The sequence below is a fragment of the Ambystoma mexicanum genome, chromosome 8 (assembly GCF_040938575.1).
Source record: "Ambystoma mexicanum isolate Mex_15411 chromosome 8, UKY_AmexF1_1, whole genome shotgun sequence".
NCBI classification, from domain to species: Eukaryota; Metazoa; Chordata; class Amphibia; order Caudata; family Ambystomatidae; genus Ambystoma; species Ambystoma mexicanum.
In genome coordinates, this window is record NC_090929.1 from 1,666,680,540 (window position 1) to 1,666,697,751 (window position 17,212).

Sequence of the window (17,212 nt, forward strand, 5' to 3'; positions counted from 1 at the left end):
CGATACTATCAAGACTCTTGACCAAATCTCTAAGCCCACTACCAGACGCGGCTATGGCAGCAAACGCTTTTTTCGTGGCCAACGCCAACAACAACAACAACAACAAAGTCCGCATCAACAATACCCTGCCACCAATTACCAGACCAATAGTGGGCAGTACAGCCAAAGAGGCCAACGCCGGGGTAAAGGGAGAGGTCGGGGATCCACCCCCAGAGGCTCCCAAGCCCCCAACAACTCCAAGTGACGCGAAGATTCGCGTCCCCTCCCATGCAACACCGGTCGGGGGCCGGATAACATCCTTTCTTCCTGCATGGGAGGAGATAACGTCAGACCGTTGGGTACTTTCCACCGTAGCCCACGGATACTGTATCGAATTCAACAGTTCCCCATCCTACAGACCCCCGAGGGGACGTCGCATGACACCGGAACATCTTGCCATCCTTCTCCAAGAAGTACAACAACTGATGGAAAAAGGAGCCATAGAGGTCGTGCCTCTATCTCAGGTAACGGAAGGTATTTATTCAGTGTACTTCCTTGTACCCAAAAAGGATCTAACCATGCGCCCTGTATTAGATCTGCGCCCAGCGAACAAGTTTATCAAACCCCAAAAGTTTCGTATGGTAACCTTACAGGAAGTGATCCCACTGCTTTCTCAGGGAGATTACATGACAACATTGGACATGAAAGATGCATACTTTCATATTTTAATGTTGCCAGCGCACAGAAAATACCTCAGGTTCATGATAAAGGGCAAACACTACCAGTTCAAAGTGCTACCCTTCGGCATAGCATCAGCACCAAGGATATTCACGAAGGTGCTGGCAGTGACAGCGGCCCACCTGCGCAGCTTGTCCATCCCAGTTTACCCTTACCTCGACGACTGGCTCATAACAGGGGATTCTTACGAAACATGCTTCTCCAATACCCAAAAGACGGTAGACCTTTTGTTCCAGTTGGGCTTCTCCATCAACGAAAAGAAGTCCAGTTTAGACCCCAGTCAAATCAAGCAATTCCTAGGGGCTCTAATTCAAACAAAGGACGGCCTCGTCTTCCCCTCCAAAGAGAGGGTCCAAAACATGCTGTTTCAAATCCCTCAATATGTGACCGGTCGAGAGGTGACGGTACGCAAAGCAATGCGCTTGCTAGGAATGATGGCGTCGTGTATTTATTTGGTACCTCACGCGCGCCTGCGCATGCGCCCAATGCAAGAGTGGCTCAACAGCCAGTGGTGTCAGGCCAGCGGACTATGGGAGGATCTAGTTGTGGTCTCGCAAGCCTTGGTTCTCTCGCTACGGTGGTGGACAAAGGAAAACATGGAAAAAGGGAAACCCTTTGCCACACCCGCGGCGGAAGCCACTCTAACCACAGACGCATCCCTCACAGGATGGGGGGCGCACCTATCCCATCAGACTGCTCACGGAGTGTGGACTCCGAACGTAGCATCCAAACACATAAATCTACTGGAGCTACTAGCTGTGTTCAAGGCGCTAAGAGCCTTCCAGGAACACCTACAAGGCAAAACAGTAATGGTCCTTACAGACAGCACTAGAGCCATGTACTACATCAACAAGCAAGGGGGCACCCACTCTCCAGGCCTGTCCAAACTGGCCCAGAATATATGGAAGTGGGCTCTCAAACAGGACATGTTCCTACTATCACTACATGTACCCGGGGAACTCAATCTGCTGGCAGACAGTCTCAGCAGAGATTTCCCCCTGCCCGAAGAGTACGAATGGCGCCTGCACGAAGACATCGTCTTCGACGTCTTCACACAATGGGGATTCCCAGAAATAGACCTGTTCGCAACCCTGGAAAACACACAATGCCTAAGTTACGCCTCCAGGTACCCCCAGAACCAATCCAAGGGGAACGGTCTGTCGATGCAATGGTCAGGGAAATTTGTTTACGCTTTTCCCCCCGACTCCCCTTCTCAACAGAGTGGTGCACAAGATGCACCAGTAACAATTGACCATGATACTAGTGGCCCCAATGTGGGCACGACAACCATGGTTCGCTCACTTGATGGAGATGTCTCTACCCCCCCCCCCCAGTAAAACTCCCCTGCCCGTACAACATGCTGTCTCAGGACAAGGGCAGGACTCTGCATCCATGCCCCCAGAACATGAACTTAGCAGCTTGGCTCCTGAGATCATAGAGTTCGGACATCTACAACTCCCGCAAAGATGCATGGACATCCTCAGGGAAGCCAGAAAACCAAACACTCGCCACTGCTATTCTAGCAAATGGAAAAGATTTGTCATCTGGTGCAGGAGTAAAAGCATCAACCCTATTGACTGCTCTCCCACACATGTGGTCCTATACCTGACCCACCTATTGGATTCAGGTCTAGTGTTTAACTCCATTAAAGTCCACCTAGCTGCACTTTCTGCATACACCACTTCCCAACTCAGTGTCGTGGTGGAGGATCCCTGTTATAAAGGCCTTCATGGAGGGAGTAAAGAGAATACACCCCCCGATAGCTGACCCAGCTCCCGGATGGGACCTTAATGTGGTACTTACCAGACTCATGGGCTCTCCATTCGAACCCATGCACAAAGCATCTCTTAAACACCTCACGCTTAAGACTGCTTTTTTAATAGCTATCACCTCCATCAGGAGAGTAAGTGAACTTCAGGCTCTTTCTATTCTAGACCCCTTCGTTACAGTTCACAAAGATAAAGTGGTTCTACGCACTCACCCTAGGTTTGCTCCGAAATTTATTTCGAAATTCCACGTAAACCAATCTATAGAACTACCAACGTTCTTTCAAAATCCTTCCAATTTGGGAGAAAGGACTCTGCACACACTAGATGTACGCAGAGCGGTCATGTTCTACATGGAAAGAACCAGACCACTGAGGAAGACTAATCAGTTCTTCGTCTCGGTGGCAGCAGGAAGAGAAGGAGATGCGGTTTCAAAATCCACTATTTCTAGATGGATTGTCCAATGCATCACTCTCTGCTATACTCTTGCTAAGAGAGAACTGCCCTTTAGGCCAAGAGCACACTCTACTCGAGGCACGGGGGCATCCATAGCATTCATTGCAAATGTTCCCCTTGAGTCCATCTGCAAAGCGGCTACCTGGAGTTCTGTGCACACCTTTACAAAACACTACTGTCTAGATACACACTCTAGATCTGACTCCCAGGTGGGACAGGCAGTATTACGACACCTTTTCTCTACTGTTCCTTCTCATAACCCACCGCCAACTCCGGGTACTGCTCGCTAGTCTATGCACAGCATGTGATTCTAAGCAGATTAACAAACATCAGAAGACAATGCATTACTTACCGTAAAAGCATTTCTGATGGTTGTATCTGCTTAGATTCACATGCGCCCACCCTTCCTCCCCGCTCGGATGGAAGGAACATGGACTTCCTTTATATATCTCTCTCTTTTCTGTACTCACTCACGTCTAGAAGGCTCCCTCAGGGCAGAAAAATACAAACAGAGGGACCTCGACGCGTGAGGGATTGTGGGTACAACGCAAGTCACTATAGGGATAGTGTTTCAGACACGCCTTGTCGACGTCCCCTTTTCGACTACGAAAAACAAAATGCAATACTCCGCAGTGACCACTGGATGTCGGACCTATGCACAGCATGTGAATCTAAGCAGATACAACCATCAGAAATGCTTTTACGGTAAGTAATGCATTGTCATATATATATATATATATATATATATATATATTTTATTTATTTCTGAGGCTTGTGGAACCTGCTTAGATCACATGCTGTGCATAGGCCAACATCTAGTGGAAGCTGCGGAATATTACAGTTGTTTTCGAAATTCGAAAAAGGGACATCAACAGGGCGTGCCAGTAATACTATCCCTATTGTGACGTCTGCTGTACCCATGGTCCTTCACAAATCGAGGTACCTCCCATTTTTTTTTCCCTCCATACTAGCTATTTCGCGGTGTTCATCTTTCGGCTTACCGCCATTGATTATATATTAATACTGATAGTTTCTCTTATTATCCTTTAGATCACAATTACACTGACTATCGAGTTCTTCCGACAGCGGTGAAGGGACGACTGTCGAAGACTCCCGGCGATGGATCGGTCCGGCCTGTGGCCCTGACAGTAGGGAGAGAGGGGGGCATTTTAGAATGTATTTGCCCCTTTTCGTACACTACACTCTCCTAGCTGCTGTTATTTCGTATGGATAGGACCACCTTTAAACTTTGTCCTAAGTGTAACCAGAAGTTCCCGTGGGTTGACAAACACCTTGTGCGCAACCTTTGTCTCCCTCTGGATCACGTCGAAAGGACCTTTTGAGCGTGTAAGCTCTTTAAACCCAAGACACTAAAGGACCACTTAACTAAACGCTGGGCCCACAACGCCATGCAGGTCGAGGCCACCATGGACGTGCAGGGGACCTTCAGCAACGGCAGCAACGCTGTAGTATCCGACGGCGGTAGGGTTACTCCGGTTTCACAAGCGCAGGCCCCAGACCCCAACAGGCAGGCCGACGGCCCTGTTACGGGCACGACACCCGGCGGCGGAAGCGCTCTCACAACCCCCGCCACCAAGCACACAACCCACGGCCCCGAGATTCGACACCTATGTCGAGCAAACAGCAACGCACGACGTCGAGGGAGAGGTCCATTGAATCACTGTCCTCTGGGCACTCCAGATCGAGATCGCCGCATGACAGGTCCCAGCTGTCAAAAGACAGAACAGACGTAGTCGGTGAAAACATTCCTGAACGTCACACGTCAGCTGACGAGACTTCGATCTGTCCATAGTCGATATTCGACGTTCTGCGTAGATATCTGTTTAAAAAAAAAAAAAACATGAAGGCGAAATTAGCCCATTTAGTCAAAATGCACGTCCTAGAAGGCCTTGTTAAATCAAGGGAGTCTAAGAAGAGCTCTTCGAAGACCCCTCATAGGGATAAGTCACAGAAGGATAGGTCCCCTCACCAAGAGTAAGGCACCTCAGGAACAGGATTCCCTGTCTTCAGCCTTAAAGAAAAACGCTACGCCTTCTACTGTAGTCCCACCCGCTCCAGAAGATGTAGGTCTCCCATCTCAATCAGTGGTCATTGCTAGCTCTGCCCAATGGTCAGCTGAAGATATCGATGGGGTCATAAGAATGTTCTTCATGGCAAACTTTTATAAGAAAGACACTGATTGCTTCACAAGCTTTCACTCTACCCTCCTCCCCCACAACTGCGCCCTCCGGGTCTTCGAACCCTGTTGAAACCCCTGCTAAAAGGTCCTGCCCGATGAGCTAGTGCAAGATCCCACAGTCATTGACCTATATGACCCGGACACCGACCGATCACAAAGACCTCTATGTTCAAGAGGCCGCAGACCCTTATGTGTATAATGAGAACGATGAGGGTGACCCAGATATAGACATGTATAACATGGACTCCCCAGTTTATCGGGATCCCCCTGTTGTAGACTCATCGTCCTCTTCTGAACGAAGTGCTCATCAAGGCGGCTGAGCATTTCCAAATATCTACTCAAGAGGATCATCCCGACGAGGATTTCGCTGACAAAATCTTGGAATATAAAAAGGCTGTAACTCAATTAATTCCCCTACTCAAGTCTGTTCAGCGAAAGATACAACCCTCGCTGGAACCATTATTAAGCGTCACGCTTGGTTACGCCTATCCGGTTTTAAGCCAGAGATGCAGGCCACTCTCATTAACATGCCCATCGAGCCCAATGTACTCTTTGGTAAGGCCGTTGAGGACGCCTTGAAGACTGCCAAAGAAGAATGATGCACTAAAATCATTGGGCCAGCTGACCAATAAACCTTCTGGCCAGGCGGGAAACAGCAATTTTCGTCGCTCACCCGGACAAAATTCCCAGAGGGGTTCCAGCTATAATCAAAAACAGGCAACAGCCTGGGGGAACAATGAAAGCCAGGCCTCTCAGAATTACCAGAGACGACCACACAGATCACTCGGTCAGGGAAGGGGATCCTCCTCCAGAGGTGGTACCCCCCCCTCACAAACAGTGACAACCCACTTCAGGTGCCCTCCCATGCCTCTCCAGTAGGAGGGCGCATTTCCAACTTCACCCATGCATGGGATGGTATATCACCTCAGACAGATGGGTGCTATCCACTGTAGCGGGCGGGTACTGTGTAGAGCTCCTCGAGTGACCCCGGAACCATACCTCATGCCAGAAAATCCACTCCACAGAAGACCAACGCATCCTCCTCGAGGAAATCTCCACGCTGCTCCTTAAATTGTCCCGGCCAACCAGATAAACAACGGTATTTATTCAACCTACTTCCTTGTGCCAAGAAAGATCTAACAATGCACCTAGTACTAGACTTACGCCCTGCAAACAAGTATGTCAAGCCACAAAAATTCCCCATGACTATGCTACAAGAAGTAATCCCTCTGCTAAAGAGGGGGGACTACATGCCAACACTGGATATGAAAGATGCCTATTTTCAGTTTTCAATGTTCCCAGCGCACAGAAGATTCTTGCGTTTCAAGATAGGAAACCAGCACTACCAATTCAAAGTGCTGCTCTTCAGAATAGCATCTGCTCCAAGGGTGTTCATAAAGGTACTAGCGGTGGTGGCAGCACACCTGCGTAGGGAGGCAAGCCCAGTGTACCCTTACCTGGACGACTGGCTGATTACAGGGGAGACTCGCCTAATTTGCAGGCAAAACATTCAAAGAACTATCAACCTTCTCTTTCAACTGGGCATCTCCATAAATGAGAAAAAAATCGAGCCTAGTGCTGAGCACAACCAAACAGTTCCTAGGAGCTCTCAGGAACTCCGAAGAGGGGTTGGTCTTTCCACATGTTACTGCAAATACCTCATTATTAGGCCGGCCACCAGACAAGCGTACGCAAAGCAATGCACTTGCTATGCATGATGGCATCTTGCATTTACCTGGTACCACACGTGCGCGTGCGCATGCAACCCATGCAGGAGTGGTTGGCGAAACAATGGTCTCAGGCAAGTGGTCAGTGGGACGATCTAGTGGTTGTTTCGCCAACACTAGTAAAAAACCTTTGATGGTGGACAAGAGAAAACCTATTAAAAGGAAAACCCTTCCACGATCCAGAAGTGCAGGTGGTTGTCACAACAGACGCCTCACTCGCCGGGTGGGAGGATCATTACCTTCATCACACAGCTCAAGGTCTGTGGATTCATGCTACGGCGCAGAACCACATCAATCTGCTGGAACTACTGGCAGTGTACAATGGCCTTCAGACATTGCAGATACACCTAGAAAACCAGTCAGTGCAAGTCCTCACCGACAGCACTACGGCGATGTTTTACATTACAAACAGGGGGGGTACACGTTCTCCAAATCTATCCAAGCTAGCACAACAAATTTGGAAATGGGCACTCAAACGGAATATATTCCTATCGTGACAGCACGTTCCAGGGGAACTGAACTCACTGGCAGACTCATTGAGCATAGATGCCCTACCAGAGGAACAGGAGTGGCAACTAGACTCGGGGTTCGTAGAGCTTGTTCGCTACAAGCGAAAACAGACAATGCCCACAATTCGTGTCCAGGTTCCCCAGCCAGGCTCCAAGGGGAACGCCCTATGGATGAACTGGTCAGGGAAATTTGCTTACGCTTCCCCCTGCCCCCCGACACCTCTCATGAACAAGGTGGTTAACAAGATCCCCAGTGATCAAGTGACGCTCATCCTAGTTGCTCCTATGTGGGCAAGACAACCCTGGTATCCACATCTACAGAAACTGGTGGTGTGCGATTCCCATCAAACTCCCGTACCTGTCCAAATTACTCTCAGCACGGGGAACTTGGCAGCATGGCTCCTGAAGTCATAGATTTCCGACATGTCAACCTACCACAGAGGTGTATGGATATCCTTAAGGAAGCGCGAACACTAGACACTGTTATTTTGACAAGTGGAAGAGATTTGTAATTTGGTGCCAGTCTAAACAAATTAACCCCCTTGAATGTACCCCAAGCCACATTCTAAATTCTATGCTCTACTTGCTAGATTCAGGGTTAGTATTCAACTCGATTAAGGTCCACCTGGTGGTCCTGTCGACTTAGACCACTTCCCACAATGAAGTATTGTGGTGGAAAGTGCCGGTCATCAAGGCATTCATGGAGGGAGTAAAGAGACTGCACCCTCCAATTTCAAACCTGCCACCAGGTTGGGATCTCAATGTAGTACTCGCTAATCTCATGGGACCCCCTTTCGAGCCTATGCACAAGTCAAGTCTTAAACACCTGACTTACAAAACTGCCTTCTTAGTAGCCATTACTTCCATAAGAAGAGTTAGTGAAATACAAGCATTGTCAGTGCAGGATCCTTTCTTTGTCGTACACAAGGATACATTGGTTTTACGGACACATCCTAGGTTCTCCCATAAATTAATCTCGAAATTTCATGTAAACCAGTCTGTTGAGCTTTCGGCTTTCTTCCAGAACGCCCAAAGCTCAGCTGTGGTAAAACTCCACACACTAGATGTAAGGAGGGGGGTCCTTTACTTTGTAAACCAGACCAGACTGCTAAGGAAAGGCTACCTTACTCACCGAAATCATATTTCTGAAGCTTGTATCTGCTTAGATTCACATGCGTCCACCCTTCCTCCCCTTGGAAAGAACGTGCATGGATGGTAATGAGCTTGTCTATACATATCTGCTTGGATACATCTGTACTCGCGCTACACTTCATGCTACCTCATGTCAGAAAAATAACAATCTGAGGGACTTCGGCGTGTGAAGGACCATGGGTACAGCGGACGTCACTGTAACGCTCACCTGGTATCCACTGGGACGTCACTCAGCCTGTTCTGACCTCTTACGACCTCGAACCCTTTCCTGGAGGCTATTCGACTGCAGACTGGGCCTGGAACACAGGATTGGTAGAGTTTAACTCCCTATTGTCTGTGTGCTTGAACCCCTTCTTCCCCGGGTCCAGCCCTTCCCTTTGATCCACAGCTCACCTTGTTTTCTTGGATAAGTGTGCTCTCCGTCCTGCTTTCAGCGCAGGGGCGCATTGATTGATGCGGGCTCGTTGCTGCCTAGTTACTTCACTGGCAAGAGTCCGACAGGTAAGTAGGAGTCTTTTGAACAGTTCTCTAACTTTGTTCCTTTCCTTCCTTGGATGATGGCCGGCGTCCGGGGATGGCGGCGTGCTGCTGAGGTGAGTAGCGCTGAAGGTGAGTGAGAGCGCGATGCACTCCTTACGTATTTGCATTGAACTGAGTTCTTTTTCTGTGTCTTTGAGGTGCCGCGATGTTTTCAGCGTGGATGCCGGTTATGAAGAACAAATGTGGTGGGTAAGCGCGGTATGCGGCACCTCTAGATGTTTCCACGCTAACCTGGAGTGTCTTTTCCCTCTTGCAGATGGATGAGAAGTTCCGGAGACAGAGTTCCCCCAGAGCGGCTGGTATTCAGGTAAGCGTTTGAAGCTCGTACAGTATTTAAAAATAAACGAAGATTTGCAGAATGCTTACTAATGCCTTTTTTCTGTTCTTTTCCCTTTTCCTTAGGAAGCTGTGTGCCGGGATGGGAATGACACCGTCGAAGATGCCCGCAGAACAGAAGGAGCGATGAATGATGGGCAGAAGCGCCGCAAGGTAAGGCTGTTCCTAACGATGTTCTTGTTCTTGCAAGAGCTGAGCGCAGAAGAAAGATGCCGGCCTACTGGAGACCGATCCGAACACGGTGAGTGTCACGCTGCAGGTGCAGAAAACGCAAAGCATGTTTCTCCTTCTGGGTGTGGCTTAAATAGTCTCTGGGTATCCCAGGTGGCTCTGGGCTGAACCACACAGAAAAGACTAGACCGCACATGCAGTTCTGGGAACCGAAATATGTGGGGGCATCCATCTTGTCCCCATCAATGCACTACAAGTCCAATCCCCAATGTTATCCTATGGGAGTGAGTGAGTCTGGTGCCACAAGCGACAAGTCTGTCTCCAAGTGGGTCTTTGGAGGGATGGAGAGGCCCTTGAGGCCCTTGTGGGCCATGTAGGTGATTGTGGCCTGGCTCCAGCCTGACATCTTGGAGGGCTGGTGACATGAGGGGCAGGAATCATGACAGTCACACTAGGAATAGTATTACTGGCACGCCCTGTCGACGTCCATTTTTGAATTTCGAAAACAACTGTAATGCTCTGTAGCTTCCACTAGATGTCGGCCTATGCACAGCATGTGAATTTAAGCAGATACAAGCATCAGAAATACGATTATGGTGAGTAATGTATTATATATATTATAGGGCCAGCACATCTCGCTGATGGTCATCTCCTCCCATGTGATCCTCCCTCATAATATCCCCCCCAGGTTCAGGATCGGGTAGCTGCTGATGTTGTCTTCTGCCCACATGGGAGATCATCTCAGGCTGGCGATCAGTGAGGACTCAACAGGATTAATTACATCCCCCAGAGGTTAGATGAACATTGTCGGAGAATTATGGAGGCAGAAGCTTCTCATAAAGTATCCAGTGCTTCAAAGTTACTTCCCTCCAAGATAAAAGGTGAAGGGGCTCCCGACTGGCGAAGACTGCAGCTGGGCCTTCAGAATATCAAACCTTATGCTTGTTGGCTTGGCTTAACTCAGCCTTTACTTTTCCTTTGTCTTTTTCATGCTTGCATGCCAGATTCTGGCGCTCAGTCTTTCTCTGTTCTGTGCATAGGCCAAAAAACCTGTGACACCATCAGTAATGTGTTGAGGTCTCTGTTGGGTCGAAGAAGGTTATGACTTAGGGGCTGGCGTCGTGATCGCTGAGATGATCTTCGGGATCAAATAGTGGGTTTATTCTTTAGTCAACTCCTTCTGTGGTTGAGTGGAAGCAGGTGATGCCTTTGAAAGGCAGGGACCTGACCTTGTCCTGCAATTATGATAGCAGCTTGTTTTTTTATTTTTTTATCCAGCCCACCCTTTTGGGGTTCAGACTCGGGCACATCTCTTGCAGTTGTGTCCACAAACCCTGCTGCTGACTCCAGCAGGTTGTGTGCTGCTTTTGCCTATCTCTGGAGAGGCCTCTGGCAAAGTCTGCAATCTTGCACCAGAATTCATTGTGTCAGGTGGTGAGGCTAGCATCCAAGTTACTCTAGCACAGGTGGAAGGTGCTGTTAGGGTAGACTTATTTTTAACCTTTTGCATCCACTGTTTTTTCTTGTTGAACCAAGACCATGAGGGAAGGGACTCAGAGGTGAACTAAAGGCATAGGGCGGCAGGGGGAGGGGGCTGGGGATTTGTTGTGCCAGAGTGACTGACTATCTTCCGTTTAATTGGGAGTCGATCTTTCATCCTCTGCAATGTGCACATCGCCGCCATTCCTCCAATAAAACATAAGAGAAGTCAAATGGAACACTTTATTTTATCCACGCCTCTGTCAAATTGGTTACATGCAATTATAATTAATGAAATAACGAATACAAAATAACTAATTCCAAAATAACTAATTGTTTTTGTTTTTTTAATACTTTTCCCCCACCCCCATTGTTTTGTATTTGATATAATCACTGCATACCGTCAAATTAACTGTTCATTGGAATTCAGCTGAGGGACAATTGTATTTTAATAGGTGAACCGCACCCCCCGCCCTCCACAAGCTAAATCCTCTGGACTGACCTTCATTGCATAGCCCATGAAAAGCTGCCTAGAGCCCCATCTTCCCTTTGTTCCCCTCTATGGGATGTGTTATTCAGGGGCCGGCCCCTCTACCGCTGACCATCTTTTTTTTTTTTTCTTGGGAAATCCAATTCAACACCAGGAAACCCGGTCGGTGTAGACTCCTGGCAAATCAGTGCTGGCTAGAGATGGACGCAGCAGGACCTTCTCGCTCTGGTTCCACACCTAAGGCAGGGAGATGCGCCTCAGGCAACATCTCCCAGGTTGTCATGCATTGGGCCTTACTCCTACATCACTTGAGTCCATTGCATGAGTGGTTACCTTTCTTTGCTTCTCACTCACTCAACACTGGGCGACAGCATCCAACTGCTGCTGCAGTGCAAATGGCCTCAACTCGTTGCCCTGGATCAACTCTGGGCGAGGGACGGTCCACACAGCCTTGTCTGTTGCACACCTGCATATTACCAGTCTGCATACACTCCCAACCCTGTGCTGTTCACTTGCCCAGACCGCCTGTTAATGGTAGTCGATTGGGGTACCCAGGGAGGCCGGGCATTCTACACAAATGCCCTACACTTATCAAGCTTTCATAAATATGAGGAGGCTAATTTGAGGCCAGTATTTTCAGGGCTCGGTTTAGGGCACTTTAATAGCAGTGGACCTAACTTTTAGTATATCCTTTTACTACAATTGTGAACTTCTTCCATTCCTATTACTGCAATGCATATTGACACTTGCATATTTAGTAGGTTTGAATAATATATGCTTTACTCAGAGATTCAAAATAAAAAGCTTGTAAATGTTTTTTTTTCTTCTCCATAATTTAAAATTCCTACGTTTTGGTCATCCGCCATATATTTTGGTACATCCCACGCTCTCCTTGCTACAACATGGACCGACAGGAGCACCAAAATCGTGGGCTAGGACTTGAGGGGCTGACCAGGAATGGCCTAGAACAGTTTCCACTCTACGCCAGATTGGGGTCTCCACCTATAATCCCCAGTGGGAACTGAGGAGAGATGTTTCGGAATCAAACCTTTTTCCATAGAGTAAACACCGGATTTGATTTCATACATTTCTTAGTCCATAAATCTGAGCATTTTTCCATTTTATAATAACCATTGTATAGTTGCAACAATCTCATCCATTTGTAATATAAAAGGCTCATTAAAAGAATTAGTATATCTCACAATACAGAAGTTCACCCATGACACTACCTAAATAGATAAATGATCTCGCGCTCCATCTAGAAAAGTGATTATCATAACACGTGCTTTACATGGATACGAAGTACAAATCATCTCACTCACATAGCACAATAATGGACATCACAAAATAATAAACACAAGTAACAGGCCAGCAATCAAAAATGTAGTGTTTACAAAAAGCAATGATCTAAAAAATGTACAGTGACTCTAGAACAGTTTTCACTGCCCGTGATGAAATTCTTTCCCCTTGCCTTCACCAGGAGTATAAAGAAAATCTCCCTGCCGAGCATTGGGCGTCTTCGGCATTTTACCAACGAGACACTGCTGGACATCCTGTTTTACAACAGCCCTACCTACTGCCAGACCATTGTGGATAAAGTGGGGCTGGAGATGAACCGGCTGTATGACCTGTTCATGAGCCGCAACCCAGACTTCAAAGGAGGAGCCTCTGTCGCTGGCCACAGTCTGGGTTTGTTACTGCATGTTTCCATATGAGCACATGATTGGTAGGAGGCAGGCAACATTTTAGGGGCCTGTTACTGGTGCACAATGAGTTGGGATGGGGGTGGATTGGCACACAGCGGGAGCAGGTTGTCTAACAAGTTTGGTGAACAGTGGTGATGGTGGGCTGCTTCAAGGTAGTCCGACAAGGTAGGTGGTCACACAGAGAGCTAGGCTGGCACACACCAAACACATGCACACACTTATACATACTTAAGGCTTGAAACCTCTACACTCCTGAGATGTGAGAGCAGAATTGGCCATTCCTGCCAAGTCGCACACAGCAAAGTGCCACCCAATAGCCATCACTGAAGGTTGACCTCCAGTTCTGGGGCAGATGGGCAATGCATAGTCGTATTTGCCTCAGGAAAATGTCTTTGACTATAGTGCAGTGCTAATTTATATTGGCATAGCAACCCAAGACAGAGAGCGCTCAAGGATGCATACAACTGCATACATATTTCCCCCTCATCAGGGATCATCAGTGAAGTATAGTCTGGATCCTTGTGGTTGGAGCCTTGGGGCATGGCCAAATGTTCAAATCACAAGGATTCAGTCTGTACTACCCTGATGATCCCTAATAAGGGTGACCCGTGCGTGCAGTTGTCTGCTTCCTTCAGAGCTGTCTATATTGGGTTGAAAATGCTGTGTGTAAAATAGCACTGGCCTATAGCCAGACATTTTCCCAAAGCAAAGGCTTAATATTTTGGCTAATTTGCATACCCACAATGCATTGCCCATGTGGCTCTGAGCTGGAGGTGAACTTCCAGTGATGGCTACTGGGCAGCGCTTGACTGTGTGAGGTTGAAATTGATGATGCTGATTATATTTTTCCAGTATAACTATTTTAAAGGCGAAACATTAACTTTGCAATGTTGGTTGTCTTCCAGCCTTAAGAATATCATCACTCGACAACAATCAATACTACTCTTGCTACACTGCTTTCTTCACAAATCACTGGGGTAATACATCTTGTGAGTTTTGCAGTATTTTCTTCCCCAGCAACAATCGTACATGGTCATGTTTGTTGCCACACCCTCCCTCTGTCGCATCGCTCATGAATATCCTTAGCATCGCTTCCCAAGGTCTTCCACAAGGATTCTAACCCTGTTGGGTGCTTTTCTGCTGTGGATTTAGCTCCATGCATTCAATTTAACGGCCTTTTTTATTGTGATAAAGTACTTCTCTGCCAGTTTGGAGGTACTGCTGTTGGTGAACGCCCTGCACAGAGTTGTAAACCACACTAAACCAGAACCCCTTTTCCCTCTGCTTCGTAGAAATGTCTTCTTATTCGGGCAATAGCTGGCTTAAATGCGAGTTCTCCGATCCATCCCCGGGTAGCTGTAGAGTCCTGAGTTCACTTAGCTTTGTATTTGAGAGGTGTCCTAGGGTACATTTATTTAACTGCTATCCTTATATTTTTCTAGCTTCAAGCAGGTCCTGATGCAAGGGGCCAATATTACTGATGACATAAAAGGCATACATACTCCTCTTGATTGAAAGTTGTCTTTACGTAATTGATTCACTAAAGTAACACCAACCCCCAAGAATTTATAATTTGCATGGGAGAAGTGGTACCTTCTTCCCAAAAGCACAGGTGTGTCACAAGATGCATCAAGTAAACCGAGTCTCCCCCAGGTTGGAAGAAGATTGTGAAAAATGCATTTTTTTGTTTCACCAGGTTCTTTGATACTGTTCGATATATTATCCAACCAGGAAGACTTCACGATGGCCAGTACCACCTCTGCTTCACAGCCTGCAGCCAACGGCCTTGGGAAAGCTGATCCTCTGACTGAGAAGCTGGTAAGAGGGGGAGGGATCTCTTTTCCCATGAGTCGTGGCAGACGTGATCTTTGCACCAGTTAGGCACTTTTGTACAGTAGCGATTTTCTGTTGTTCCCCCATATCCAATGTTCCCTCTAAGCTGTGCGCATGTGCGCTTGCCCAGCTTCCTTCTGGGTGCCAGTCAGAAGAATTTTACCAGCGCACGCAGACGATTCCCACCTATTCAAATCAGAATTAATCAGGCACAAGCCACAGCAGGTACCTAATATTTGCTTTCTCTCAAAATTAAGCTAAATTATACTAACTATTCTTGATATTCTGATGTAACCTATTGACATTGCCATACTATGCAAGCTTGACCTTAAAAACCTAAAATGTCTAAAAAATAGAATACACCCACACAAGGTTAAAAATGAATATGAAAAAGTGGCTCAATGAACAGAAGATATAACTAGGATATGCCTGCACACATGAACTAAATTATCTTCCCTCCCCACCCAGGATTCTATTCTTGAATCTACCACAGTTCTACCGTATGACTCGAACGGCGCCCCGGGCCATATTGAGATATTACCAGACAACCTTGACTCTACCTACCTTAGCGAGTGATGTTCAAGCACAAGAATTTGTTACTCATGGTGCCTTAGCAAAAGCATTACCCACATTATGTAACCCGAGTGTCATCTCAAATATGGGGTACAGGCGCTGGTAAGCAGGCTGCCAGGATATTTAACCTCATCCCATGCGTCATAATCTTTGTACATAAATCACACAAGCACTTTGAAGAGCCCCCCTTGCAAGTTAACACATTATAAAACTCAAATATTAATTTACCCTCTTAGGATTTTGAGTAGGCAAATATTATGCCCAGGGTCTCCTAATTTAGCATTGCAAACATTACCCTTTGAGTGGAGGGCAACATTGCAATATCATTTACTTGGCCTGTAAGGGATAATTGCTATGGACTCTGTCTGGCATTATTCATGTATAAAATGAGGGCAACAATATTCAGATAACTAGAATGCTTTTCACACAATCTGCAACCTTTCAAAATGTTCAGAGTTCCATGGGGGGGGATATACCTTAACAAATTATGTTAACTCGCTCCTATACAAAAAATGGTTTCACTGAGCACCTGGCAAAACCTACTCAATTAAAAGGTGGGGCATGTTGCAAACAATCTTGCACTTCATAGTAATTGTGCACATGCAGATTTATGACATTTTCTTAAACTGCACATAATGTCATCATAAGGCTTTACATTGGATTTGCTTGCAAAGTATCCCAGTTAGAGTTTTACTTCTACAATCCTTCACTTTTTACAGAGCCCTGTCAACTAATATTGGAGGATAGCACAGGAGCCCGGGAGGAGAATGGGTGGAAGGGAACAGGAGAACACTTGAAGGCACGCGTCCCCAAAAGGCATTACCCTCCCCGCAAGAGAGGCAATAAGAGACACACCCAAAAGGGAATGAGGCTAGGACCAAGTGCGGGTAAAAGTAAAAAGGTTCTTTATCTAATCAAATAGGGCATGCAAAGGACTCTGCAAGCTCCGAGAGCGCTCTGTCTGACAATAGCAACGATAGTCTTATTTATTACAAAATTTCGTCATAGAACGCTACACACTATAGGGGGCACATAATCTTGGGGATTGGGGGCGTCGACTAACTATAGGTGCAGTTGTGACGAGCCGCTCCTGGTTGGTGGACATCAGTGTGGTGGCAAAGTGGGGCGGATAGGTCAGCTGGGCACATCGGGGTGGGGCTGCCAGGCCAGGCCAGGCGCGGTCAGTGTCGTTGATGGATAGATGCCCTGACTTTCTGCCCTTGTGGCCACACACACAACATTCATTCATTTAGATAATTCCGGTTGTCCCGTAAATCCTGCAATAGGTTACTCTAAAGGTTAATAAGACACAGGAGGAATACATATAATGTGAGGCTTTACCAATACATCAAGACACTGTTACTTTTGACCTGTTGGCCGGGTGTCATAAACCTGGGGGTCTGGTCTGAGGGCATGGGGTGGGCTGCACTGTCATTCTGGCCTTGTTAGATGTAGTGAAGAATTACTTTATGATGTGTTAGTACAGGGTTGGATATCTGCTCTCCAAGGCCCATTAATTTAGGGTGAACCGGAGGGCCACTGGACCAGCGAGGGTGT

At 47.2% G+C, this 17,212-nt stretch overlaps 1 protein-coding gene across 1 annotated transcript in view; it reads left to right on the forward strand.

The window, feature by feature from the left end:
• SEC23IP (SEC23 interacting protein) overlaps nucleotides 1–17,212 on the forward strand; it is a 449,917-nt gene that overhangs the window by 219,795 nt on the left and 212,910 nt on the right. The window contains exons 9-10 of the mRNA XM_069611949.1: nucleotides 13,024–13,232; nucleotides 14,946–15,067. Coding sequence (XP_069468050.1) covers nucleotides 13,024–13,232; nucleotides 14,946–15,067 — 331 coding nt within the window. The remainder of the gene's footprint in view (nucleotides 1–13,023; nucleotides 13,233–14,945; nucleotides 15,068–17,212) is intronic.